The sequence below is a fragment of the Aspergillus welwitschiae genome, assembly GCF_003344945.1.
Source record: "Aspergillus welwitschiae strain CBS 139.54b unplaced genomic scaffold BDQ94scaffold_11, whole genome shotgun sequence".
NCBI lineage: Eukaryota > Fungi > Ascomycota > Eurotiomycetes > Eurotiales > Aspergillaceae > Aspergillus > Aspergillus welwitschiae.
The window spans coordinates 850,789-874,317 of NW_020798705.1; the positions used below are offsets into that span (position 1 = coordinate 850,789).

The 23,529-nt window shown below is 53.1% G+C and overlaps 6 protein-coding genes across 6 annotated transcripts; 2 read left to right on the forward strand and 4 right to left on the reverse strand.

Annotated features, from left to right (window-relative positions):
* Nucleotides 1-778: 778 nt before the first annotated feature.
* BDQ94DRAFT_177732 (secretory pathway Sec39 family protein) lies at nt 779-4,023 on the reverse strand. The gene is made up of 3 exons (XM_026772983.1): nt 2,484-4,023; nt 2,281-2,434; nt 779-2,226 (listed from the first exon to the last, which is right to left on the reverse strand). The coding sequence occupies exons 1-3, from the start codon at nt 4,015-4,017 to the stop codon at nt 1,083-1,085; spliced, it is 2,832 nt and encodes a 943-aa protein (XP_026627967.1). The 5' UTR covers nt 4,018-4,023; the 3' UTR covers nt 779-1,082.
* Nucleotides 4,024-4,172: 149 nt separating this feature from the next.
* Nucleotides 4,173-4,896, forward strand: BDQ94DRAFT_141189 (uncharacterized protein). The gene is made up of 3 exons (XM_026765773.1): nt 4,173-4,269; nt 4,397-4,533; nt 4,621-4,896. Exons 1-3 carry the CDS (start codon nt 4,242-4,244, stop codon nt 4,765-4,767), a joined length of 312 nt encoding a protein of 103 aa, XP_026627968.1. The 5' UTR covers nt 4,173-4,241; the 3' UTR covers nt 4,768-4,896.
* A 913-nt stretch (nt 4,897-5,809) lies between these two features.
* Nucleotides 5,810-6,071, reverse strand: BDQ94DRAFT_141190 (uncharacterized protein). Its single transcript, XM_026765774.1, has one exon. It carries the CDS (start codon nt 6,060-6,062, stop codon nt 5,877-5,879), a length of 186 nt encoding a protein of 61 aa, XP_026627969.1. The 5' UTR covers nt 6,063-6,071; the 3' UTR covers nt 5,810-5,876.
* A 987-nt stretch (nt 6,072-7,058) lies between these two features.
* Nucleotides 7,059-12,936, forward strand: BDQ94DRAFT_169249 (DNA-binding ATPase; the record flags this gene model as incomplete). The annotated part of the gene is made up of 4 exons (XM_026771246.1): nt 7,059-7,069; nt 7,140-7,157; nt 7,224-12,587; nt 12,642-12,936. 4 exons carry the CDS (start codon nt 7,059-7,061, stop codon nt 12,934-12,936), a joined length of 5,688 nt encoding a protein of 1,895 aa, XP_026627970.1.
* Nucleotides 12,937-13,861: 925 nt separating this feature from the next.
* Nucleotides 13,862-19,382, reverse strand: BDQ94DRAFT_177737 (uncharacterized protein; the record flags this gene model as incomplete). Its single annotated transcript, XM_026772984.1, has 8 exons — nt 13,862-13,936; nt 13,967-16,797; nt 16,839-16,961; nt 17,050-17,079; nt 17,490-17,844; nt 17,902-18,588; nt 18,651-19,025; nt 19,104-19,382. The coding sequence occupies 8 exons, from the start codon at nt 19,380-19,382 to the stop codon at nt 13,862-13,864; spliced, it is 4,755 nt and encodes a 1,584-aa protein (XP_026627971.1).
* Nucleotides 19,383-20,276: 894 nt separating this feature from the next.
* On the reverse strand, nt 20,277-23,065 carry BDQ94DRAFT_141199 (putative AMP-binding domain protein). Its single transcript, XM_026765775.1, has 7 exons — nt 23,043-23,065; nt 22,781-22,988; nt 22,506-22,701; nt 21,977-22,423; nt 21,291-21,920; nt 20,508-21,221; nt 20,277-20,378 (listed from the first exon to the last, which is right to left on the reverse strand). The coding sequence occupies exons 2-6, from the start codon at nt 22,967-22,969 to the stop codon at nt 20,917-20,919; spliced, it is 1,767 nt and encodes a 588-aa protein (XP_026627972.1). The 5' UTR covers nt 22,970-22,988; nt 23,043-23,065; the 3' UTR covers nt 20,277-20,378; nt 20,508-20,916.
* Between the last annotated feature and the right edge of the window lie 464 nt (nt 23,066-23,529).

A 23,529-nucleotide genomic window follows, 5' to 3' on the forward strand; every position in this document is an offset into this window, starting at 1 on the left:
TGATCTGGTTTATCATCGTTTCCGGCTTTCATTCTCCCATTGTACGCATGCAGATACATACATACAGCCACACGGAAGACATATTCATTTATAGTCTATTAGCCTGTTCTTTCTGCTTGTGAGCGTGCGTTGTGACAAGGCAGGGTCCGCATATTGTGTATAGTGATTGGCACCGGAATAGCGATACAGGAATATCAAGACTGATTATATTAGCAAAAGTTGTCCTATAAACGTGAAGTATAGAGTCCAGTGGATTTAGTTACGAAATGAAATATTTAGGAAGTAGAAGATCTGTTACGCCACAAACCCTAGCTAAATCTAATATATTTAATGGGCAATAAGATAAAGAAACAGAGTAGCACTTGCACCACCTGACCGACATGCAAGTAGTTAGCCGACGAGGTCTTCTACCCCCTCCGCCACCCCCGCCAAAAACGCTCGTTCTTTCCCCTCCCATTTACGAGGGTCATCTACAGACGAAAAATCTAGGTAAAGATACGATAGAAAAAGCGAAGCTTGCTGGTTATAAGTCATTAGTACGCAGACATACACTCATAGCATATACTCACTACTCGTAATCGGTATGTTCGCTTGCTTGGCTTGTTGGTTGCTTTGGCTGTTCTGACTAAGGCAAAGGAGCATACATGAATGCACGCATTACTAGATCAATATTTGTCTGTCTATTAAGTACCTGTCTATCTCTGGCACAGGGGATAATAGTATAGAAAGCCAGGTGCAGATACCACTACTACATACTATATTCGTAGCTTCAACGAAAGGAAAAAGGAGATTAAAAAGAATTGGTTATTCTCTCATTCATTAATATGCTAGATTATGCAACCTATCACTCATTCACTAATCCACTCACCCACTCATGCAAAGCTATGGAATATGACGATATATGTATAGAGGGAAGTAAAAAGAAAAACCAACGTTGTAGCAATCCACGCTTATAAAGGACAAGATAAGATAGCTTCTAGCTTTCTGTATGGCGAAACGTTCCATCTCACTTCAAACAATCATGTCGTACTTCGTAATATGGCCTTGATCTACTGGTATCTCGGGGGTAATTGAAACTTGGTTCACCGATTGACAGGTTGAGCACCCAACACCCAACCAATGCCACTAACGAGTCCATCAGTGACCATGTTACTGACGACGTCTCTCTTGCGGACGCGGCCTTCGCCGTCCTGCTCATCGGTGGACATGGAGGAGCCACTGCGGAGATGAGACGAGGAGGGGACAGAGTGGTCATCATGGTCGTGGGTGTTTGTCTTTGCGGACGCTGCAGCTGACCGGAGCGGGAAGGCGTTCTTTTGCAACGCTAGAGCGGCGCCGCGGGCAACCTCGAACAGCCCCATGGGAGCTTCTTCATGATGGAGCCGGTTCTGTGAGGCGTGCGCCCGTGCTCGTCGGGCTTGGTGCTGTCTCGTTTCGAACGCGTCTTGTTCGCTGTCTGTGGGGCCGAAGCCTCCCGGAAGGGTGGTGGAGGTGAGGTTGTCGGCTTTGGTGTCCCAGATGTCTTCTTCCTCGGATTCGCGTGCGCGGAGAGCTGCTAGTTCCTCGTCGCAGCGGCGCCAGGCGCCCAGGATTTCGGGCAAAGGTTCGGGGCTGGGGGCGAGGACAAGGGCGAGAGAGAGGAGTTCCATGCGTTGGGAGAGGTGCATGATTTGGGTCTGGTTGTTGGGGGTGGCGCTGGTGGCTGGGGCGCGGTAGCGACCGGCGTTGTAGACGGCTCGCCAGGTGATGTCGTCTTTAGGGGAGGTGGGATTGGTGAGAGGGGAGGACGTAGGGAGAAGGGATGGGGGAGTGAGACGGGTGAGAATGTAGGAGTAGGCCGTGCCGAAGTCGTTCGAGGAAAGGGCGGAGGAAATGGCGAGGGACATGATACGGCGTTCGGCAGTGATGGCGGCGTCTTCCTGTGAGGGAGGGGACAAGAAGGGGGAGACATCTTCGTCGGATGGAGAGTGGGAGACACCTGCTAAAACAAGGTTCCGGCCAATGGCTAATAAGTCGTCCAGTTTGGTGTAGCTCTTAGGGTTCTGGTCGAGAACTTTCTCGATCAGGGAGAGAGGGTCGGGGTGGACGCGGATGCTGACTGGCTGGAAAAGGACGCCGTGCTGCAAAGTAAGGGAGTAGAAAGACAGGGCGTGCGTGGCGGATATGAGGGATTGGATCTGCTTGAAGGAGGCAGAATCTGAGAAGTGAGGTTGAAAAGCTTGTAGACTGCAGGATGTCAGTATCAATTCCAGGCGATGGGCGTTTATTCTCTTGGCTTACATGTCGTATGCTCGCTTCATCCCGCCCCTGGTCCTATTTCCGTTGCTCGCGTTGTCGTAGGCTGTGAAGATGGCCTCCTTAACGGCTTCTTCAACCTGTGTAGAGCTCAAAGTTGAGCCAGAGACAATGTAGATGCTCACAGCAAGATGGTATTCTATTGTTGTCAGTAAAGGCCGAATAACAGAGGTGATCTCCGAGCTCACCTTTGGCTTCAAGCAACGCTTTCAATATTTCTGCTTCGACGACGTCCTGCGGAACTCTCCAAAAGAGACCATGGTAGTCGGGACGATCGCTGGTGTTTTCCGTGTGATCAGCTTGCCAGTCACGCAGCCATAGCAATTGTTGGCGAGTCTTGCTCCAGTCATGACCCAATCTTGCTCGTCTTACGACAGAGGCTATTACACTGCGCAATTCGAACAGCTGTGTTTCCTGATTATTGAGGAGACAAATGTTTGCCGCTGTCCTGCATGGAGTCGGGTGGCCTAAATCGTTCAGTATCCGAAGAGAGAGGCAGATACCACTAAGGAAGGATATTGACGAGGCAGAAGGGCGCGTAAGAGGGTTTGAGGCCACCAGCAGGGCATTCTGCAGCAGGGATACCCTTGATGCCGACGAAATCGGCACTGGATCAAATTTCACGTCAGGGAATTCTGAGTTGTCCGGCGAAAGGAACGAGTGTTCTTCGAGCTTTAGGAACTCCGCAATGCGCGCGAGAATTCGAACGGAACCGTCCAGCGCCGGAGGGCTAGGATCAGAGTGCGCATATACGACAGCAAGCCCAGTCTGTCCATACCTCCTGCGCAAGTCTTGCAGCTCATCATCCGACAGACCTTCCTTGTCTTCAGAATATCCACCTAGATCGACATCCTCAGGCCCGTCCCAATTGACGAAGGCGTTTACCGCACTCTCATGATCAACGAGGCTTCGTGCCAGCAGCCACTCATTGACTTGCTGCCACCCGACACCTGAAGGGGTTTTTGGTTGCGCTTCATCCTGAGGCAGAACAATCGACGTCTCTTGCATCGCTTCATTGAGTCTCCGTCTTTTGGAACGGTTGCTACCATACATCCAAGCACCCACAAGGCCGCGTAGATTTCGTACCAAGTCCATGCTGCTCTTTGTCGCACCAGTCATCGAAAGAAGAACGTTGACCGCAATACTGTTGTCCATCGACTCCAGGATATCCAGGGAAAAAGTTTCGTCTTGGCTGGGGTAATACTCGTAGTTCAATCGGAGTAGCGGTAAGAGACTGGAGATCAGCCATGTGCGTAATACTTCTGAGCGTTGGTAGAAGGGGAGGAGAAGATCGAGAACGAGAGGTTGAAGAGCGGTTTCTAAGTCGATGCGATGGGCCCGGTGAATGAGGAATTTGGTAAGAAGGTCAGAGGGGTCCTGGCTGTCCTCGTCGCCTGGATACTGTAATGGTAGTAAACGAATCTTCCGTACACGTTTCCTCACGATCGCCGCGGGCAGGTCTTTAACAGAGGTGGTATCGATGCCAGCACCACCGGCTTCAGGTAGTTGGCCATCTACCAGCGCCTGCAGCACTGGTGTGTAAGAGCTCGGCTTTGTGCTCTCGGGCAGAAAGGTCAAGATGATGCGCAAGACACGCTCGAGCGGGAGATGGGCAGGGAACTTTGCCTGCAAGTGCGGGAGAGCAACCACATTGCCGGTGGCACAGAGATGAGTCGCTAGAAGAATCGCATGAGCACCTGAGAGCCCCTGAAGGACCGCCATGACGTCTGAACGGGGAGCAGCAGAGAGAGCATGATGGAAGAGGGTGATGTGTTCGGGAGACACAAAGACGTCAGGTGCACGGGCCAGGGCCGGGGCGGAAGGCGGAACAGGCGAATCATCGGCGAGGGAAGAAGAACCTCAATCGCGATCCTCACCTCCGCTCCCTCGCAATCCTAATCCCCTCGTCTCGCTCCCCCCGTCCTTACCCACCACACTCACTCACAATGGCTTCCGGCTTCGGTAACAACGGCGGTACGTCTATCTATTCTTTGCTGTCAAGGTTCATTGACGGCCAGAATTCCCGGGTTGGCCTACACTGGGCGCCCGCCGTGTCACTCTCCCGCGGACATTCCCGGCTAATCTCAATCGCTCTGTGCAGGTCCTTCCCGCTGCTACAACTTCTGGCAGGAGGTTCTCGGTTGCTACGTCGTCAATGGTGGAGAGGGTGAAGCTGGCAAGAAGAAGTGCGTGCCCGCTCTGGAGGATTACTACGAGTGCCTGCACCACAAGAAGGAGGTACGCCTATCTGTCTATCCTTATGCGATCATGTTCGTGCTCAAATTTTCGGATCGGCTTGCTAACAATGCCCTCTTCGACGCATAGGCTCTCCGCACGATGAAGATGCAGGCCGCCTACCGCAAGGCTGAGGCCGCAACCCCCCGTGAAAACGCGCCCAAGGCGGAACAGATTCGCAGTCTGGGACTGCTAGGGAAAGAGGAGGAAGCAGCGGCATTTTTGGCCAAGGCTTGAGGGATGATATGCGCATATCTGGTGCGAATACGTATTGATTTTTTCCATTGTCACTAAAGCTATGCTGTTTTTCCTATTTACCCCTGTGGAGTCCTTCGATGTATAGAAATGGACAGTTTCATTGATCAATTTTGGGGTCCTTGCTGCGATATGATGCAGGGTCGGATATCTGATCGGTCGAGTAAGCCCTGTAGGACGTGACAGGTATCGGTGGTTTGGGAGCAGCAGAGTTCCACCCCAGCTTCCGATGCTTTGCAAATGATAGCTACTGGTAGTAGTGTAGCTCCAACAGCGGCTTCATTTAGTAATTTTTGGCAAATCTGTTGATTGAAATGTGAGGGAAAGGGTGTAAGTTCTGGTGGTGTTTCCAAGGTCATGGTGAAACCGCTGGCAACATATGCGGGGATATATAGTAGCGAACACTGACTATATATTTCGGCCTCAGGATCTACATGCCGCCATGAAACCAAAACTCAATACCACTACTAGGTCACGTTATTTTCAAGTTTGGATGACAATAGTTTATTGATTGAATGAAACAATAACCTGCCATTGACTAGGATCAACAAAGGTTGGATAGACTGTCGGAGTGAATAGTTCGCGTCTAGACGTGAAGTAGTGGTAGGACTAGTAGTATGTGATCTATATTTTTCTCAATAGGTTGCACTTGAAATACGGACTATCTGATTGGCGGGATTGACCAACGTCATCTTCGCGCCAAATGACAGCTTGGGAAGAATTGAACTAGTAAGTAGTAGTTGGTTGGTTGGTAACTACGGAGTTACCAGCATTCAGGTAACTGTCAAGAACCTTGTCACAGCAAGAGGAGAGGGAATCACCGCCGAGTGAGAAACACTGGTTTGGGGGACGACCGGATTCCGAAACTGAAGGAGGCCATCTGGCATTTCTTGGCGCTGTTGGTGAGCGATCGAAACAAGCTCGCATGGCGGACTTGATGAGAAGGTACTTTTATCTTGCTGCTAACGAACTAGTAGCTATCTAGTAGTACCACGTAGGTAATGCGTAGGCCGACGGCGTTCGAGGAAAGACAAGGGAATTACCGCTACAAGTATGGAGTAGTGTTTTTTCTATTTTTTATCTTTTGTATTTTACATTGCGCACACGAATGGAGGTAACCTCAGCTGTGCTGTGTGCTGCGTGCTACTCATCAATCGGAGTAAGAAAATAATGGGAAGAAGCTGAGAGGACAGGAGGGTTAGAGCTGGCGAGTTCAGCCGCCAGGGTATCCCGGGCGGCGCAAAATTCCGTGGATCAAACTGGCCGGTCAGCCTCATGGGCAGAACAGACAAGACAGCTGGGGGGGACGGACTCCAGATGGAAAGAAATCGCAGCGCAGCAATTTCGCGCCTGTCGATCCAAGCGGCGGTTTGGCGCAGGGAGGAATCACGTGACTAGTAGAAAACCTTTACGGGAGTGGGGGGCGCTAACCCCGAGGCAGGCTAGCGCGCAGGGCCCAAGTATGGGTAGGCGCGCCCAGCCAAAGATGCCCCCAATGATATAAACAGGCTGCGTGACCTCGAGGGGAGGCAAAGCAGGACCGGAGGACGACTTGTTGATACTCCTGCGCATTTACTTTGCAGGCCAGACAAGGCTTGCTCCCGTTCACCACCACCACCACCACCTCCATTCCAGCAACGCACCACCCCCTTCACTCCCTGTCGATCCGATTCCATTCATCTGCTGGTCATTCGCGATTTTCATTGTCGCTTCCCGTTTGCCCATCCCGGCATTTTCCCTTCGTGACTTGTTTTATGATTCATTACTTGACCATACTTAAAAAGTAATATCGCCCTGGTCCGCGTCACGTCCAAACCGCCCTTCCCCCGATCAGCAATACAATACCCGCGTTTCTTCTACTAAGCCGTGATCTCCACTTCTGTTTCCCGATCGCCCTTCAGAAACTGTCCAGCTCTGCTTAATTAGTCACGCTTCGACGCTTCTCGATGGCTGTGACGTGGGTGTAACGGTCTTGTATATTTTACATACCTTACCTCTTTCGCCCACTTTACTCTCCTCTCACTCCTCTCCTCTCTTCCCTTACTACTCCCTCTTCTTTACCATACCTTACCATACCTAATAATTCTAGAGAGGTGTCGTGGGGGTGTGGTGAATTACTTATCTTCTAATCTTGTGGATCATTTGCGACCACGTTATACATTTTCGTTTTATGTTATTCTCTGCTGATACCCCTTTCCCTTGCGGATTTTGAACTATTTTATTTGTGAAATAATTCGTTCCTCAAAGTTCCGAGGAGTGACAGCCAGCCAGCCATGTCCTCCAGGTAAGTTTCCATCTGCCGTCCCGCCCATTCCGCATCCGTTTGGTACATGACGCTAACTGCGCCGCACTAGACTCGACCGGCTCGTCACGTGAGTATTACCACGCCAGCAGCCCGCAGCCGGGATGAATGCACTGACCAATGATTTCCTCTATAGGTTACTCGAGACGGGCAGCACACCTCTCATCCGGAACACAGCAGCCCAGCAGCTTGCAGATGTTCAGAAACAGCATCCTGATGAGCTGTTCAACCTGCTCGGGCGCATTTTGCCCTATCTCAAGTCCAAGTCATGGGACACCCGAACAGCCGCCGCTAAGGCGATTGGTTTGATCGTGGCTAATGCCGACACCTTCGATCCCAATGAGGAAGATGGTGAAACGATTAAGAAGCTCGACGAGGATGATGTAGAGATCAAGTCGGAGGAAGAGCAACCCTCTTCCCCCAGCGATTCCCTCCTCCAGCTCGAGACCCTGGACTTGGCTTCGATCCTCAAGTACGGCAAGCGGCTACTGGGTAGTGCGGGTAAGGAGTATGAGTATTCGCTAGCCGCGATGGATCCGGTCTCCCGGTTGCAGCATCAAAAGAAGACTTTGACCTCCCGTCTAGGACTGGCCGGGGAGTATATCGAGGAGGACTTGATCGACGACAATGATCTCGTGTTGAAGACACCCGGTATCAAGGATGAGGCCCCTCATAAAGAAACGAACCACCACAACTCTGCGCCACCGCTGGCATCTCCCATGGAAAGTGCTAACGGAGAAGAGGCTGGGTTGAGTAAGCGGCAATTGAACCAGCTCAAGCGGAAAAACAAGCAGAGCGCGAGAATGGGAGCTAACAAGGTCCGTGTCGTGGATTTGTCGACGCGGAGGCCCTCGGATAATGTCACCACCCCATCGGCTACGACCCCTCACCCCATCAAGGCAGAAAATGGCGAAGAGAAGAATGGCGACTCGAAGCAAGACTATTTCTCCCTGGAAAGGTCGTCAGGCGACGACGACCAGAAGATCGTCTCGGAATTCAAAGGGTCAACCGCCCCCGAAAAGCCCTTTATCCAGCCGGAAACTCCAGATGAAGGGCCTAGCAATTCGTGGCCGTATGATCCTATGTGCGAAATCCTCACGATGGACATTTTTGATCCTAACTGGGAGGTTCGTCATGGGGCTGCGATGGCCCTTCGAGAGGTCATCCGTGTTCAGGGTGCTGGAGCTGGGCGCTTACGAGGCAAAAGCAGGCCAGAGAATGATGTGCTAAACCGTAAATGGCTGGATGATCTGGCTTGTCGTCTTCTCTGTGTCCTGATGCTCGACCGTTTCGGTGACTACATCTCCGACAATGTCGTGGCTCCCATCCGAGAAACAGTGGGTCAGACGTTGGGTGCCCTTCTGTCACAGCTCCCCTCTCGGTCCGTAGTGGCTGTTTACAAGTGCCTCTACCGGATCGTCATGCAGAATGACCTGGGCTTAGAGCGTCCCATTTGGGAGGTGTGTCACGGTGGCATGATCGGGCTGAGGTATCTGGTGGCTGTTCGGAAAGACATTCTGATCAAGGATCGGAGTTTGATGGATGGTGTATTAGAGGCGGTAATGAAAGGGCTGGGTGACTATGACGACGATGTTCGTGCCGTGAGTGCGGCGACGCTTGTTCCCATGGCGGAGGAGTTTGTCGCGTCCAGGCAGTCCACGCTAGGAAGCCTCATGAACATTGTTTGGGACTGTCTTTCAAATCTACAGGACGACCTAAGTGCCAGTACCGGCTCAGTCATGGATCTTTTGGCGAAGCTGTGTACCTTCCGCGAGGTCCTGGATGCCATGAAGGCGAACGCGGCTGTTGATCCAGACTCGTCGTTTGGAAACCTTGTGCCTCGTCTCTACCCGTTCTTGCGCCATACGATCACCAGCGTTCGCTCGGCAGTCCTTCGTGCCCTGATGACCTTCCTGCAGCTGGAGGGTGAAGGTACCAACGAATGGGTGAATGGAAAAGCACTGCGCTTGATCTTTCAGAACTTGTTGGTGGAACGAAATGAAGGGGTGCTTAAGCTTTCGCTTCAGGTGTGGTCGGAACTGTTGAATTCTTTGGAATCTCGGGGGTTGTTCAAGGCTGAGGGCGACCTCCTGAGCTACATCGAACCGCTCATCACCCTCACAATGTCGCCATTCGGTGTCCCGAGATATCCTCTTCCTATGGACGCCTCACTCTTCATCAAGCCATCTGGGGTGCCTTTCCCAAATAGCGCCGCGGCTCCCGCAAAATCCTCGCCCAGTTCGAACAATGCCGCTACCGATGGACCGAAGAAGCGTGGGCGGAAAGCGGAAAAGAAAGAAGCGCCGCCGCCTTCAGCTCATAATGTAGATGGGCACATGCTCCAGGGAGATATTGATCTGGTTGGCGCAGATACAATGCTGAGATCGAAGATCTACGCGGCCAGAGCACTTGGCAAGTTGCTCTTCCTCTGGGATAAGAATGAACTTCCTAGTCTGTGGCAGACCATCTTGGCGGGTCTCAGGCATACGGCGTCAACGTCACAATTGTCGACAGCCATGATAGTGGAGGAGTACGCTAGGATCTCTGGACCTGGCAGCAAGTACGCTTCCACTTTGACTGAGCAATTACGGCCAATCATCGAAGGCGAACGCCCCTTGTGGTACAGCGACATTGCATGCTACCTACAGGTCGCCCGCGCACAGTGCCACTCGCTACTCTATGCGTTCAAAGACCACGCTCATGTTCCTGGATCTCGACTACCCACTCTGGCGGTCGTTGTCCAAGGAGAAGAACAGGCCGGGCCCAGTGCGTTCTCTCTTGCCGACGCCGAAAAGGTTGCTGGGCCCGATTTTGAGCGGCTGAAGAAGGGTCTGGCCCCAGCCCAGCGTATCACCGCTCTCCAAGTTTTGAATGACACCCGTGCGACCGCAGAAAGCGCCATTGAGGAAGCGAGAAGTGTCCGGGAGCAAAGGGATCTGCGTGTGCGGGCTGCCGCCGCGGGTGCGTTGGTGGCATTGCACGACATTCCCAAGAAGCCAAGCCATATTATCAAGGGCATGATGGATAGCATCAAGAAGGAAGAGAATGCGGAACTGCAACAGCGCTCTGCCACAGCGATTGCTTTTCTGGTTGAATATTACACCACTGCTACCAAACGAGGCCCCGTCGACAAAGTCATTGGCAATCTGGTCAAGTATTGCTGTGTGGACACTTCTGAGACGCCCGAGTTTCACCATAACGCGACTCTGGAGAAGTCCATCCTGTCTCTGCGCAAGGAAGAGGACAGGCGCGACCATCCGGATGCAGCGAAGTTCGAGAAAGAGGCGAAGGAGGCGAGAATCATGCGCCGTGGTGCCAAGGAAGCCCTCGAGCAATTGGCTGTCAAGTTCGGATCCCAGCTTCTGGAGAAGGTTCCCAACCTTGCAATCTTGGTAGAGCGGCCACTAAAAGAGGCTCTTTCCAGCGATCTTCCCCAAGATATCCTCAACCCTGACAACGAGTTGGGCCAGGAGGTTGTGGATGGCCTGTCAACACTGCGCGCTCTGCTGCCGAAGTTCGATAAGGGTCTCCATCCTTGGATTATCGGGCTCATGCCTCTCATTGTCAAGGCTCTGCAGTGCCGGCTTTCAGTCATTCGATATGCCGCCGCCAAGTGCTTTGCAACCGTCTGCAGTGTCATTACTGTTGAGGGTATGACCATGTTGGTCGAGAAGGTACTGCCGACCATTAATGATCCTTTGGATGTTCACCACCGCCAGGGAGCTGTGGAGTGCATCTACCACCTGATCCATGTGATGGAGGACGGAATCCTTCCGTATGTCATCTTCCTCGTGGTGCCGGTTTTGGGGCGGATGAGCGACTCGGATAATGACGTGCGCCTCTTGGCTACAACCTCTTTTGCCACGTTGGTAAAGCTTGTTCCCCTGGAAGCTGGCATTCCCGATCCGCCAGGCCTATCTGAGGAGTTGCTCAAGGGACGAGACCGGGAAAGGAAGTTCATGTCTCAGATGCTGGATGTCCGCAAGGTAGAAGAGTTTCAGCTGCCAGTCGCAATCAAGGCTGAGCTTCGGCCCTATCAGCAAGAGGGTGTTAACTGGCTTGCTTTCCTCAACCGTTACAACCTGCATGGTATTCTTTGTGATGACATGGGTCTTGGTAAGACTCTGCAGACAATCTGCATTGTCGCAAGTGACCATCATCTCCGTGCGGAGGAGTATGCGCGGACCCAATCAGCGGAGGTTCGGAAGCTTCCGTCTTTGATCGTCTGCCCCCCGTCTCTTTCCGGTCACTGGCAGCAGGAGGTTAAACAATACGCCCCGTTCCTGAACTGCGTCGCTTATGTTGGTCCTCCGGTAGAACGCGCAAAGCTGCAGGCCAACTTGGCAGATGCCGATATCGTTGTGACTTCTTACGACATCTGCCGGAACGACAATGACGTTCTTCGACCGATCAGTTGGAACTACTGCGTGTTGGATGAAGGACACCTCATCAAAAACCCCAAGGCCAAGGTCACCGTCGCGGTTAAGCGGATTGCCAGCAACCACCGGCTGATCCTCTCTGGTACCCCGATTCAAAACAATGTCCTGGAACTCTGGTCGCTCTTCGATTTCCTTATGCCCGGATTCCTTGGTACAGAGAAGGTCTTCTTGGATCGATTCGCCAAGCCCATCGCGGCTAGTCGCTTCAGCAAGTCGTCTTCCAAGGAACAAGAGGCCGGCGCTCTTGCTATTGAGGCCTTGCACAAGCAGGTGCTCCCGTTCTTGCTTCGTCGCCTGAAGGAGGAGGTTCTGAACGATCTGCCACCTAAGATCATTCAGAACTACTACTGTGACCCTAGTGACCTCCAAAAGAGACTTTTCGAGGACTTTACCAAGAAGGAGCAGAAGGAGTTGGCAAACAAGCTGGGTAGCTCTGAGAAATCCGACAAAGAGCACATCTTCCAAGCACTTCAATACATGCGCCGTCTTTGCAACTCACCTGCGCTGGTCGTGAAAGAGGGACACAAGCAGTACAACGAGGTCCAGCAATACCTCACCACGAAACAGTCCCATATCCGCGATGTGTCCCATGCGCCGAAGCTCAGCGCTCTACGCGACCTGCTACTCGACTGTGGCATCGGTGTCGACCCACCCACTGAAGGTGATCTCGGCACCGGGGCAAGCTACGTGAGCCCACACCGAGCCCTAGTGTTCTGCCAAATGAAGGAGATGCTCGACATCGTGCAAAGCGAGGTGTTGCGCAAGCTTCTCCCCTCGGTTCAGTATCTCCGCCTTGACGGTGGCGTGGAGGCTACTAAGCGTCAGGACATTGTCAACCGCTTTAACTCGGATCCTAGCTACGATGTCCTGCTCTTGACGACCAGCGTCGGTGGTTTGGGTCTGAACCTTACGGGAGCCGACACCGTTATCTTCGTGGAGCACGACTGGAACCCGCAGAAGGATATCCAAGCCATGGACCGTGCTCACCGTATCGGTCAGAAGAAGGTTGTCAACGTGTACCGGTTGATCACACGCGGTACTCTGGAGGAGAAGATCTTGAAGTAAGTTGATCCTACATTAATTGATTGATTTTGCCATTACTAACCACTTTCTAGTCTCCAACGATTCAAGATCGACGTCGCCTCCACAGTGGTCAACCAACAAAACGCAGGCCTGAATACAATGGACACCGACCAACTCCTGGATCTCTTCAACCTCGGAGAAACAGCCGACAACGCCGAGAAACCCAACGAGCAGGCCGGCAACGAAGTAGACATGGTCGACATCGACGGCGAAGTCAAAGAAAAGGGCAAGAAGGGCTGGCTAGACGACCTCGGCGAGCTCTGGGACGACCGCCAATACCAGGAAGAATACAACCTGGACTCGTTCCTGGCCACAATGAAGTCATGATCAACTCCCCAACCGCCCTCCCTATTCAGGGCATTACAATCCCCTAGCATCTGCAACAAGCAGCGCTAGGATTACCTACATCATCCCCTCCATCATCCTCCCCACACACATCCATGTACCAAAAGAAAGAAAACAGGCGTTCAGGACCTCTCTCTCCTTTCCTACTATTCTATCCATCCATCTATTACGGTGTTGTGTTAAACTACTTACTAGGGAAGCCGGCGAGGAGTTGACTTTTGGTTTTTTTTTACCTACTGTGTTATTTACCATTCTTACTCCTGTGTTTCTTTTTTCTTTTTATCAAGACCTAACTCATTGATTGAACGAATGATTCGGAGTGCTACGAGATAACCTTTTCTTATTACTTGGACGGACGGACGGCCTTGAACTGAAGATAGATTTGTTATTTTGTTTTCTTTTCTCTCTTTTTTTTTTTTTTTTTTTTTTTTTTTTTTTTTTTTTTTTTTTTTACCTCTTGTCTACTACCTACATCTACCTTTAACAGACACCTGTATCCTAGTTCACTACTTTTTATCACCCAGATTCGCTCGCAGTTAATGTATTATACCTGTATTGCTACATGCCATACTGGGTTTTATACATGTAGTGATGTGATGATGAGATGAAGTGGTAGTAACGTAACGCCAATACATCGTAGCAGTGTAGGGCCGAGACATAATAATAATGGTGAATGAGATATTGTCTCATTGGGTGCAACACATGGAACTCATCGCCTCAAAAACAACACAAATAATCAATAGCTCAATAGAACGAAGTAAGCTAGCCAGCTAGGCAAACAACAACAACAACAATCACAATGACAAGAACAAACAAACAACAAACAAACAAATACAAGAACACACACGCATACACGCAGATAAAGAAACAGGTACCCACCCCCCCTTCTCATTATTTAGAAAAGGACTCAGATGCTAAACCCCTTCCACCCCTCCACCAACCCATCCGCAGCCTTACTAACCGCCACCCAAGACGGCGCAAACTGCCTCACTTCATCTAGAGCCGGGATAACGCCCGCCGAGTTGTTGTCACTCCAGAGACAGACTGCTTTCCCATTCAACTTTCCTTCTCCTTCTTCTCCTTCTTCACTATCATCATTCGTAGAGGTAGTCCAAGCAACATCCACGACCCACTCATTCTCCCACTCTCTACTCCACAGGCGGATTTCTTTCGTGCCGTGGGGAGAAGAAGTCGGGAAGCGGGGGTCGGTGGATGAGCCGAGGACGGCGAAAGAAGAGATAGGCGAGTCGAAGAGGAGTTTGCAGGCGCGGGTGTTGCGGCCTGATAATGTGATACGGGCTTTCCTTGGGTGGTGGGTATCTTCATCTCCATCTTTGTCATCGGTGGTGTTGTGTTGCTGGGAGATGGTGAAGTCGAGCCAGTCGGAGTATGGCGTGTCTGGGACAACGCGCGGGGCGAGGCCCGGCCAGGCGCATTTGGTGCCGCGGGTGGTGTGTTCGGTGCAGGTGATGTTTTGGTTGGCGGTGCTGGGGAGGGTGGATGCGGCGGCGTGGACGTAGGGTTGGACGCCGGCGAGGGAGGCGGTGGTGGAGCCGGTGGAGAGGTCGATGTCTTGGATGAAGAAGAGTTTGAGGCGGTTGGTTGGGGAGAAGGGGAAGGCGACGAGGTTGTAGATTAGGGTGCCGAGGAAGACGAGCAGGAGAAAGACAGGGAGGTGGTAGGTGTGGCGGTGGATGAAGGGGAGGAGAGGCGTGAGGAGGAATGTGGTTAGGGCTGCGATGGCGACGTAGATGAATAGGGAGGAGCTGCCGTCTTGGCCGGTTTGGTGGAGGGCGCTGGTGAGGAGGAGGGCGAGAGGCCCGACCATGATGAGGACTAGGGGGGCCATGAGGAGGAATTGCAGTGTCCAGGTCCAGGTTGGGAGCGAGGCGCTCCAGCGTTGCTCGTGCTTGTAGACGCCTGGGTAGTAGTGGTGGTCGGTGTCGGAGTCGCGATGGTCGCCGGAGACGCGGACGTAGTTGGCGAAGGTGGTGCGCTGGCCGCCTCCGAGCAGGGAGGTCGATTCAGTGGGCTCCTGCTCCTCCTCTTCCTCTTCGGCGTCGTGGTCGTCTTCCTCGTGGTCTTCGCCTGACGCTGTGCCTAGCCGACTGCCGCCGTAGCTGCTGGCCCGGCGAGACGTCGGCCGGTTTTGGTTCGCGTACTCTGACTTTCGCGGCAAGGAGAAGAGCTCTAGGTAGGAGATCCAGGTCGCGAGGAAGGTGCCGGAAAAGAAGAAGAAGACCGAGTAGCTGCCGGCCAGGCCCCGTTGGTTCTGGTAAACGGTGGAGATGACGAGGAGCACCCAGGCAAGCACGAACATCCAGGTCAGGGTGTAAATGCGGTGCAGCGCAGTCGGGCGAGCAAAGTCAGCCATCCGCGAGACAAACCATGCCAAAAAGGTCCAGGCAGACAGCATCATACTCCAGACGGCGTACTCGCTGCTGTGGATGATCAGCGGGTTAACCTTGGTCACCAGATACGCCAAACCAACAGTGACCGCCGTAGGGATCGCAAACAGGAACGGAAATCGGAAGAAACCCCGTAGACCCTGCAGAGGAACCGAGTCCAGGCTCTCATCCGCCTTCGCAGACGTCCTAAACAGATACATCTTGTCCGCGCGGGTGAGCGCAATGCCCGTCACCAGCAAAGCCAGCGGCGCAACAACAAGCAGCGTCACCGACAGCGCAAAGAGCGTATGCAACTCAAACAAAACGAAAGTAGTCCCAAACAGATCGAACCACACAGCCTTCGACCCCGACCCACTCGCAACCTTTGCATCATCCGTCGGCGCGCCCTCAAACTGATCGCTCTTATCCGAGACCAGCCCCTCGGTAGTCGCAACCGCCGCAGACAACATATGCCACAGGGAGCTCTTACTCGTATGCCTCGAATCATCCTGCTCAGTATGATACCTAGCCCTCGGCTCCATAAACGCAACATCCAGTCCCCGCAGCCCCAAATCCCCCTCAAACACCACATAATCGGTCTGACTACCAATGAGACCCGTAGCGAAGCCATCCGCCGCCAACACCGATCCAAACGGGTACTTAGAACTCATATACGGACGGGTGACCTCGGTATCGGAGCTGCGAAAGAGGATAGCACGACCGCCAGCCCCAGCACCCTCCAGATTGAGAAAGGTATGCGGAAACTTGGCGATCGGATGCTGGCCGTACACGCGCGCACCATTCAGATAATCCTCCTCACCGTTATTCAGCAGCACGACCAAGCCCCTCCGCGGCGCATGGCCCGGCGTCATGAAGTACTGAATCAGCTGCAAGCAAGTCACAACACCGACACCATCATCGGTGGCGCCGTATCCCGTCGAGACGCTATCGTAGTGGGCGTTGACCAGCACGCCGCCCTTGCCGGAGGGCACACCGTTGGGTTCCTCCCACCAGTTCTCGGGATCATCGTCCGATCCGCGGATGTAGACGAGGATGTTGGTGCCCTCGAAGTAAACGGCGGTGTTGGAGCTTGACAGGGAGTTGCCGACGAAGGAGAGGTTGGATTGCGTATCGTCGAAGACGAAGACGGCGGGTTTCGGCTTCTCCTCATCGACGGAGAGGTACTGGTCGGCGGGGGGCGCGGCGTCGAGGATCTCGTGGATGCGTTGCAGGAGCCAGGTGTGGACTTCGTCGTTGCGACGGGAGTTGTAGGGGTGGAAGCCGTCGGTTAGGACTTGGAGATCGGCCCAGGCTTGGGTGAGGTCGAGACCATTGGGGTTGGCGGTTGGAGGCGAGGGGACGACATGATGCACGATAAGCAGTGGGATGAGGAAGGCGAGATAGACGACGGCGGTGATCAGGGTGACGGGCCAGCGGGTGAAGGCCAGTGGATTGGCTCGCGATAGCCTGAGAGGAGCCATCGGAGGAGTGCAACACTGCAGGAATGCTGGGTTGGTGTTGGAGCAGCGATGCGGAGGAAGTGAGGAGACGCCGATTGATTGATGATCAAGTGGGCGGGAAGGCGGTGGGGAAAGTGACGTTGTACCATAAAGTTACTTCCTCCCAAGTGTATAAACTAGTGTATACTCGGAGATAAAATATCATAAAAATAAGCCGATGCTTGTATTCAAATGCTGCTAGCTAAAACTCCGTCCATGCACATGGTCGCTCTGCCATCCTTTGCAGATAACAATAGGTACTCTATCTAACCTCTCCCTTTCTCTTTCCCTCATACTCCACACATACACACACACTGAGGATTGATTCTCTACGGCACCATGCCATCGCCTGGTATATATTCTTCCGGAAAAAAGAAAGATCCACAGAGATGTTCGTCCCAAACGAATGAGAAAGAAAGCAAAGAGAAAAAAAACCACAGCCTCCCTCTTCCCAGAAGGCAGCTCCCCGTGAGCCGCATTCCGATGCAAATTTCCGAATAGTCATTGCAACAGCCCGGAGGGTGTACCAACCCTCCAGGAAAAGAACGAGCATAAGTACAACACAGGCCGCAAACGAATATAAGTAAGCAAGTGTAAAACGATAGGCTCCGATGTGAATAGACTCGCTGTAAGAAGGCGGGGTATCAACCATGGGTATGTCCAATGTCAATGTAGTCGTCGTCATGAATGGCCGTCGCGGCGGTCGCATGCATCAAGCCCGTCACCTGGTTTTCCTCGTCCTCTAGCTCTTCATCATCATCATACATTGTGGCCTCGGTCATGTCCCGCGTCGGCGGAGGAGGCGGAATGATGCGGTTCAGGAAATCGCGCAGACGGTTGACGCCCTCGCCGCTGAACACGCAGAACACCTCCCGTTGTTGATGCGTGAACTCGGAAGGTGCCTCGCGGCAGAAGACCGTCAGCTCTTCCCGCAGGAAGGCCTGGACGCCCGTCAGACTCAGATGTGTCAGTCGCGGACAACTATTCAATAAAGCATGGATTCCCTGTGCGCTAGTCAGCATACTATGGATTGCCACGTAGATTATCCCTCCAAAACGTACCTCAATCGTCAGGCGAACGCAGTAACTCAGATGCACCCGCTCCAAGCTACTGACTCCCCCCGAATGGTGGGCCGCCTTGGATCCTGCCAAGGCGCGAATGCTATTGTCCGTGATATTCTGGCATTTGACCAAGCCAATTCGCCGCAGCTTGGGCAACGTGGCCAGCTGCTGCACGCTCGTGTCCGTCAAACGAATGCAGCAGGCCAAATCGATATACCGGATGCGGTTGCAGGATTTGACCAGCTGGATCACTGCGGCATCGGTGATGTTGGAGCAGTGGCCCAAGTGGACATAGTGTAGATTCTTGCCGAGGCGGCAAATGGCCCAGACCGCACGATCGGTGATGAACCGACACTTGGCCAGTACCAGATTTCGTAGACGCGGGGCTGCAGCCACGATGCGCTCAACGGCATCGTCCCGGACGCTCTCGCATGACGTCAGGTCGAGGATGCGAAGACTGTCCATCGACAGCTGCCGGGGCAGCTCGAGGAAAGCCGTGTCGTCAATTTCTGTACAATGGGCTAGTCGCAGCTCGCGCAGGTTTTGGAGCGTCGTCATGAGCGAGGTCACCGACGGGTTGGTGACAAGCTTACAGTCATGCAGGTCAATCTCCAGGATGGCCGGGCAACTCTGGGCGAACGACATGATGGCCTTGTCGGTGACCTGCGTTACACCATTCAATTTCAACTGCGATGGGTTAGTCGAGTCTCCCAAATACATGGTACAGATGCACCGGCACAAGCGCCTACCCTTTTAATTTGTCGACAATTCCGAGACACCGTAATTAACGAGTCGTCCGTTACATTGACGCATCCCGTAATATTGAGGCCCTGTAGCCGCGCACAGTTCCGAGCTATCGTGTACAAGGTATGATCCGTAAGATGCCGCAGATCAGAGACATCCAAAGCCTGCAGATGCCGATTGCCTTCCACCAAGTCCGATACACCCTTGTCCGTGAGTTTCGAGCAGTTGGTCAACGTGAGACGCTCGATGCGGTTGCACTGGGCAAAGGGCACGACAGTGCCATCGCTGACGTCGTCCGTTAGCGCAGAGAGGTTGAGTCTCCGGATCAGCTGCGAGTACGGAAAGAAGCTGTCTGATTTGCCCACTGAGGCTGTGATGCTCTTCATGTTGTCCCAGTTGTTGCACGAGGGCCGGTGCCAGAGGATGCCCACGCAGTTCGCCGCCCATCCCCTGCATACGCGCATGCAGCTCAACATGTCGGAGGGCGAGGACAATTTCGCGAAGATGGCGATGAGAATCTCCGGGGGTAGACGCCCGATCGGCGGCAGGTCCAAGTCGGTGTCATGGTGGGGATGGGCGTCACGGGTCGCGACGCCGACCGACGATTGCGAGTCATTTGCCTGGGCTGTGAAGAAGTCGGTATCTTCGTCCGCGGTGCGATCCGGGGACGTCGACGAGGTCGAAGATTCGGAGGGAGCTTCGCTCGAGAACCGAGCGGGTTGCCTTTGGCGGGGCATCGGGACCGCCGTCGGGATGGGGATCAAGTGTGCGGGAACGGAGCCCTGGTCGTGCTCAGTTGCGTCCTGGTTTCGCTCACCGTGGATATGGAAGGCTGATCGGCATGGAATGTGTCTCATCGACTGTCGTCACACACACAGAGAGAGCGAGCGAGCGAGCTATCGAGATGCGCGTTGGGTCCGATGCGAGTGGATCCAACCGGGAGGGAAGGGTGGTCTGCAGTGTACGAGCGGTGGTTCCTGAGATCGAGGCCGGTCGTGAGGGATGAGGAAAAGGGTCGATGTCCAATAAGGCCCAAGTCAGCGGAGGAGAAACGAGTTCCACTTGAGCGGACAGCGGATTAAGGGCGCTTATAAAGGAGAACGCGCGTCGGGCGTGCCTGCAGCAGTTGCAGCTGGGGGAGGAGGCGAGCGGAAGGCAAGGAAGGGAGAGGAGAGGAGGGGTGTGGAGGAGTCCCGGCGTCGGAAGGGCATGCGAGGGGAGCAAGAGAAGGCGCTAGTCGTGAAGAGGCAAGCTGGGGGGAATTTGTAGAGAATCGGTAGGAAAAGTGAAATGTTAAGGGTAAAGAGAGAGGCTTGTGAGGGTAGTTGAGCGTTCAGCCAGAGGAGGAAGAGGGGAGAGAGAGAGGGAGGGAGGGAAGGATGCAGCGAAAGCAGGGCGGGTAACTATCGCATGGGCGGGTGTGACGATGTGAAAGTGAAAGAAGAGTGAGAGGAAGAGAGGGGGAACTTCTTGCCCGGTCGGCAGCCCACCGTGTGCCTGGTGAGGTAAGCCCAGCAGCAACCAGCACTGCCCGATCTTGACTTTCCCCGGTGGCTGGAAGATGAATTAAAATAAAAATAAATAAATGGCGAGATCCGGTTGCTGAATGGATGATTTAATTGAGGCATTCCCTTTGACGCCCTGCCCCGTGCACAGACAATGGACTGGGTTGCTTGATTCGAGGCCTGGATGCTGGCTGGATGGTGAAGAGAGAGGGAGCATAGTAAGTATGTCTGCCTATGATGCGCCCGAGGACAGCACAACTGCTACAAAGTACCATCCACGCATTCATGTGCTTTGTTATGTGCTTGTCTGTGTCAACTATCCATTTTGAGTAGCCTAACCCATTCATCGAGCATTACTTGCATACCCGGTTCCATTGTTGTCGGTCGCCCAAACAATGCGACTGTTGTCTAACTCTCCTCTTCAGGGCATCACCGAGACCCCGGGGATGTCCGTGCGCTCCGCTTCATCTTCAAGTCGCTCCAAAAGCACCTGTTAGCCTCGTTCGAAAAGGTACTTTCTCCAGAGCCGTTAAAGTCCGAAGTTCAGTCCCAGAACAAAACAAGTCCGAATCAAAAACAATCCATTTGTCTATGCTATCCAAGAACATTGGATGAAGAGTACATGGACCGTGACACGAGCCCCCTCCCGGTCTATAACAACGTCACTTACATGTAGCCCTATAAATAACCACCCACGCACACTCTATTCTATATCACACCACAGTGCTGCCCCCCACCCCTCCTGGTACACCCAACCCTCTCAGGTTCATCGTGGTGTCCCTTTCGCCCAGTCCCGGAGAACATTCTTCCTAATTTTCCCCGTACTTGTCTTGGGCAGTTCCGCCACCACCTCCACCTCCCGCGGAAGCATGAACTTGCTGATTTGACTTTGGTTCCGGGCCCAGTCAATCACCTCCTTCCCCTCCAGGTGCCGGCCTTGCTTCGTGGTTACAAACGCCTTGGGTCGCTCTCCCCAATGTGTGTCAGGCACCGCCACCACACCCACCTCCAAAATGTCCGGGTGAGTCACCAGCATGGATTCCAGTGCGACAGACGATATGTTTTCGCCTCCTGTACGACGTTAGCATGCACCGCCCGGACTTTACAAAGGCTGCGACAATAGTTAAGGGGTCTCCATACCGCTGATGATAATATCTTTGGCTCGGTCCAGGATCTGGATCGCTCCATCGGGATGCCAGACAGCCAGGTCGCCGGAATGAAGAACGCCACCAGCAAAGAGCTTCCGCGTCGCCTCGGCATCTTTGTAATACCCCTGAGCACAGATATTTCCAACAAACGCAATCTCGCCGATTTCTTTGCCGTCTCGCTTGACGTCGATAATGGTACCCTCAGGCACGTCCGTCTTGATGACACGCGTTGGCAGACTGGTTAGGAAACCATGACCTTGTCTGGCCATCCTCCGGAACTTCTCATCGCGCGGTAATTGGTCCCATGCGGGCAGCATATAGCACCTCGTAGTAGGACCATACGTCTCCGTCATACCGTAGACATGCACGGGGCGCAAATTCAGACTGGTCATCTGCTCAAACAGATGAGGCGTAGGCGGACTACCCGCCACCTGGACGATAACCGGTGTAGAAAGGCGCTCAGCATCCGGGTGATTGCAAAGAAGCGTGTTCACAGTAGGGGCCGCATTAAAGTGGGTGATGCCCTCAGTCTTGAATAACTTCCAGATTTGCCCATAGTCCACCTTGCGCAAGCAATAGTGCGTACCACGCGCAGCAGTAACAGCCCATGGAAACGTCCAGCCTAGGGAACCAAGTCAGTAATCATCCAGGCATGCAATTGAGCTCGACAGCACCCACCAACAGCATGAAACATCGGCAAGATCCACAAATACCGGCAACGGCCATTAAACACATTCAACCCAGACTCGACTACATTCCCAAGGGCCGCCAAATAGGCACCCCGGTTCGTGTACTCAACGCCCTTCGGCCGCGACGTCGTCCCGCTCGTATATGCCAAAGCAATAACATCATCCTCCGAACCAGCCTGACTCTCCAGCCCCTCCCAGCCCTTATCCCCAGTAGCAATATCGTACTTTAGACCTTCCAAAACCGCCTCATCAAAGGGACCCGACAACTGACCCTCCGCGGTATCGGTATCCGTATCAACAATAATGGGAGTCTCCGGCTTCGCCTCCCTATACACACGCAGCAAGGGCAGGAATTCCTTATCCACAATGATCACCTCCGCCTCCGAGTGCGTGAATATATAAGCGATGTCATCTTCTTTAAGTCGGTAGTTCACAGCTAGCAGATATCAGAACCCCTCTGTAAGGAAAAAAGCAAAATACACTCGAAACACAAAATAAGAAAGCAATAATCGACTCACCGATGTTTACCGCCCCCGCAGCCCCAATCCCAAAAATTGACTCTAAGAAAGCCGGCGTATTGGGACACAGAATGCCGACTCTCTTGAATCCGCGTTTCTTCAAGAAGTACGCTAACCCTCTTGCCCTGTCCGCAAACTCGAGATAGGTTCGTCGTAGTTCCTGACCATCGGATGTGATGTGGTAAATAGCTTCCGCCTACCGAAACCGAACGAAACGACAATTAGCCACAATGCACTCATTCAGTAGACAGACAATATAGAAGAGGAGAACTAACGTCTGGTTCAATCGCCGCTGATCGCTGCAGGAAATACGCTGGTGAAAGTGTGTGGAAGTTGACTTTATTATTGTTGTTCTCCCGCAGCGCTGTAGAGGGTCCTTGGGTATCGGGTGTAGATGATGCGGAAGAAGAGGAAGGGATAAGATGGCCTAAGAGGCCGGATAATCTATCTTTTGCGGAGGACATGATTGATTCAAAGGGGGTGCTAGATCACTGAGTATTTCTAAGGAATGACTGGAGGATTGGTAGAATGACTGACTAGCCAATAGAGAGAAAGAGGGGATAATTGAGTGTGTGTGACGAGACAGGGAAGAAGAGGGATGTGGTGAGGAGAAGGAGAAGGAGGAAGAATAGGGAGGGGACCCTTCTGATTTAGTGAGGAAGCGAGCTACACCTCCGAACCGAGGGTAAGTAGACTAGTAGGTAGTAATCCATAATAATAACTGATGGAGAGAGGCACACACAGAGAGGAACAAGATGCGGGGGAGCGATCACCGTCGGTAAGCGGAGACGGAGAAGAAAGCGGACGGGGACCAATTCTTGGGCTGGGCTGGGCTGGACTAGTGGCGGGTGTTCCATCTATACCTAAAGTATGTCTGTTCAACACCTCTTGAGTAATAAATATGAGAATTGAACATCCTGCAGAAAAATTCATCCTTTTATTTTCAGATACAATCAACTGATCTACTTACCCGATACCAACAACAACCAGAATCATACCATTGATACTTCACTAGACCATAACC

Coding starts and splice junctions, on each gene's coding strand:
- BDQ94DRAFT_141189 (XM_026765773.1), top strand. CDS start 4,242: ATGGCTTCCGGCTTCGGTAACAACGGCG. Junction 4,270..4,396: donor CGGCTTCGGTAACAACGGCG/GTACGTCTATCT, acceptor CGCTCTGTGCAG/GTCCTTCCCGCTGCTACAAC. Junction 4,534..4,620: donor GCCTGCACCACAAGAAGGAG/GTACGCCTATCT, acceptor TTCGACGCATAG/GCTCTCCGCACGATGAAGAT.
- BDQ94DRAFT_177732 (XM_026772983.1), bottom strand. CDS start 4,017: ATGGCGGTCCTTCAGGGGCTCTCAGGTGCTCATGCGATTCTTCTAGCG. Junction 2,435..2,483: donor AGCGTTGCTTGAAGCCAAAG/GTGAGCTCGGAG, acceptor TGACAACAATAG/AATACCATCTTGCTGTGAGC. Junction 2,227..2,280: donor ATGAAGCGAGCATACGACAT/GTAAGCCAAGAG, acceptor GACATCCTGCAG/TCTACAAGCTTTTCAACCTC.
- BDQ94DRAFT_141190 (XM_026765774.1), bottom strand. CDS start 6,062: ATGAGGCTGACCGGCCAGTTTGATCCACGGAATTTTGCGCCGCCCGGG.
- BDQ94DRAFT_141199 (XM_026765775.1), bottom strand. CDS start 22,969: ATGTCCTCCGCAAAAGATAGATTATCCGGCCTCTTAGGCCATCTTATC. Junction 22,702..22,780: donor CAGCGGCGATTGAACCAGAC/GTTAGTTCTCCT, acceptor CGGTTTCGGTAG/GCGGAAGCTATTTACCACAT. Junction 22,424..22,505: donor TGCGGGGGCGGTAAACATCG/GTGAGTCGATTA, acceptor GATATCTGCTAG/CTGTGAACTACCGACTTAAA.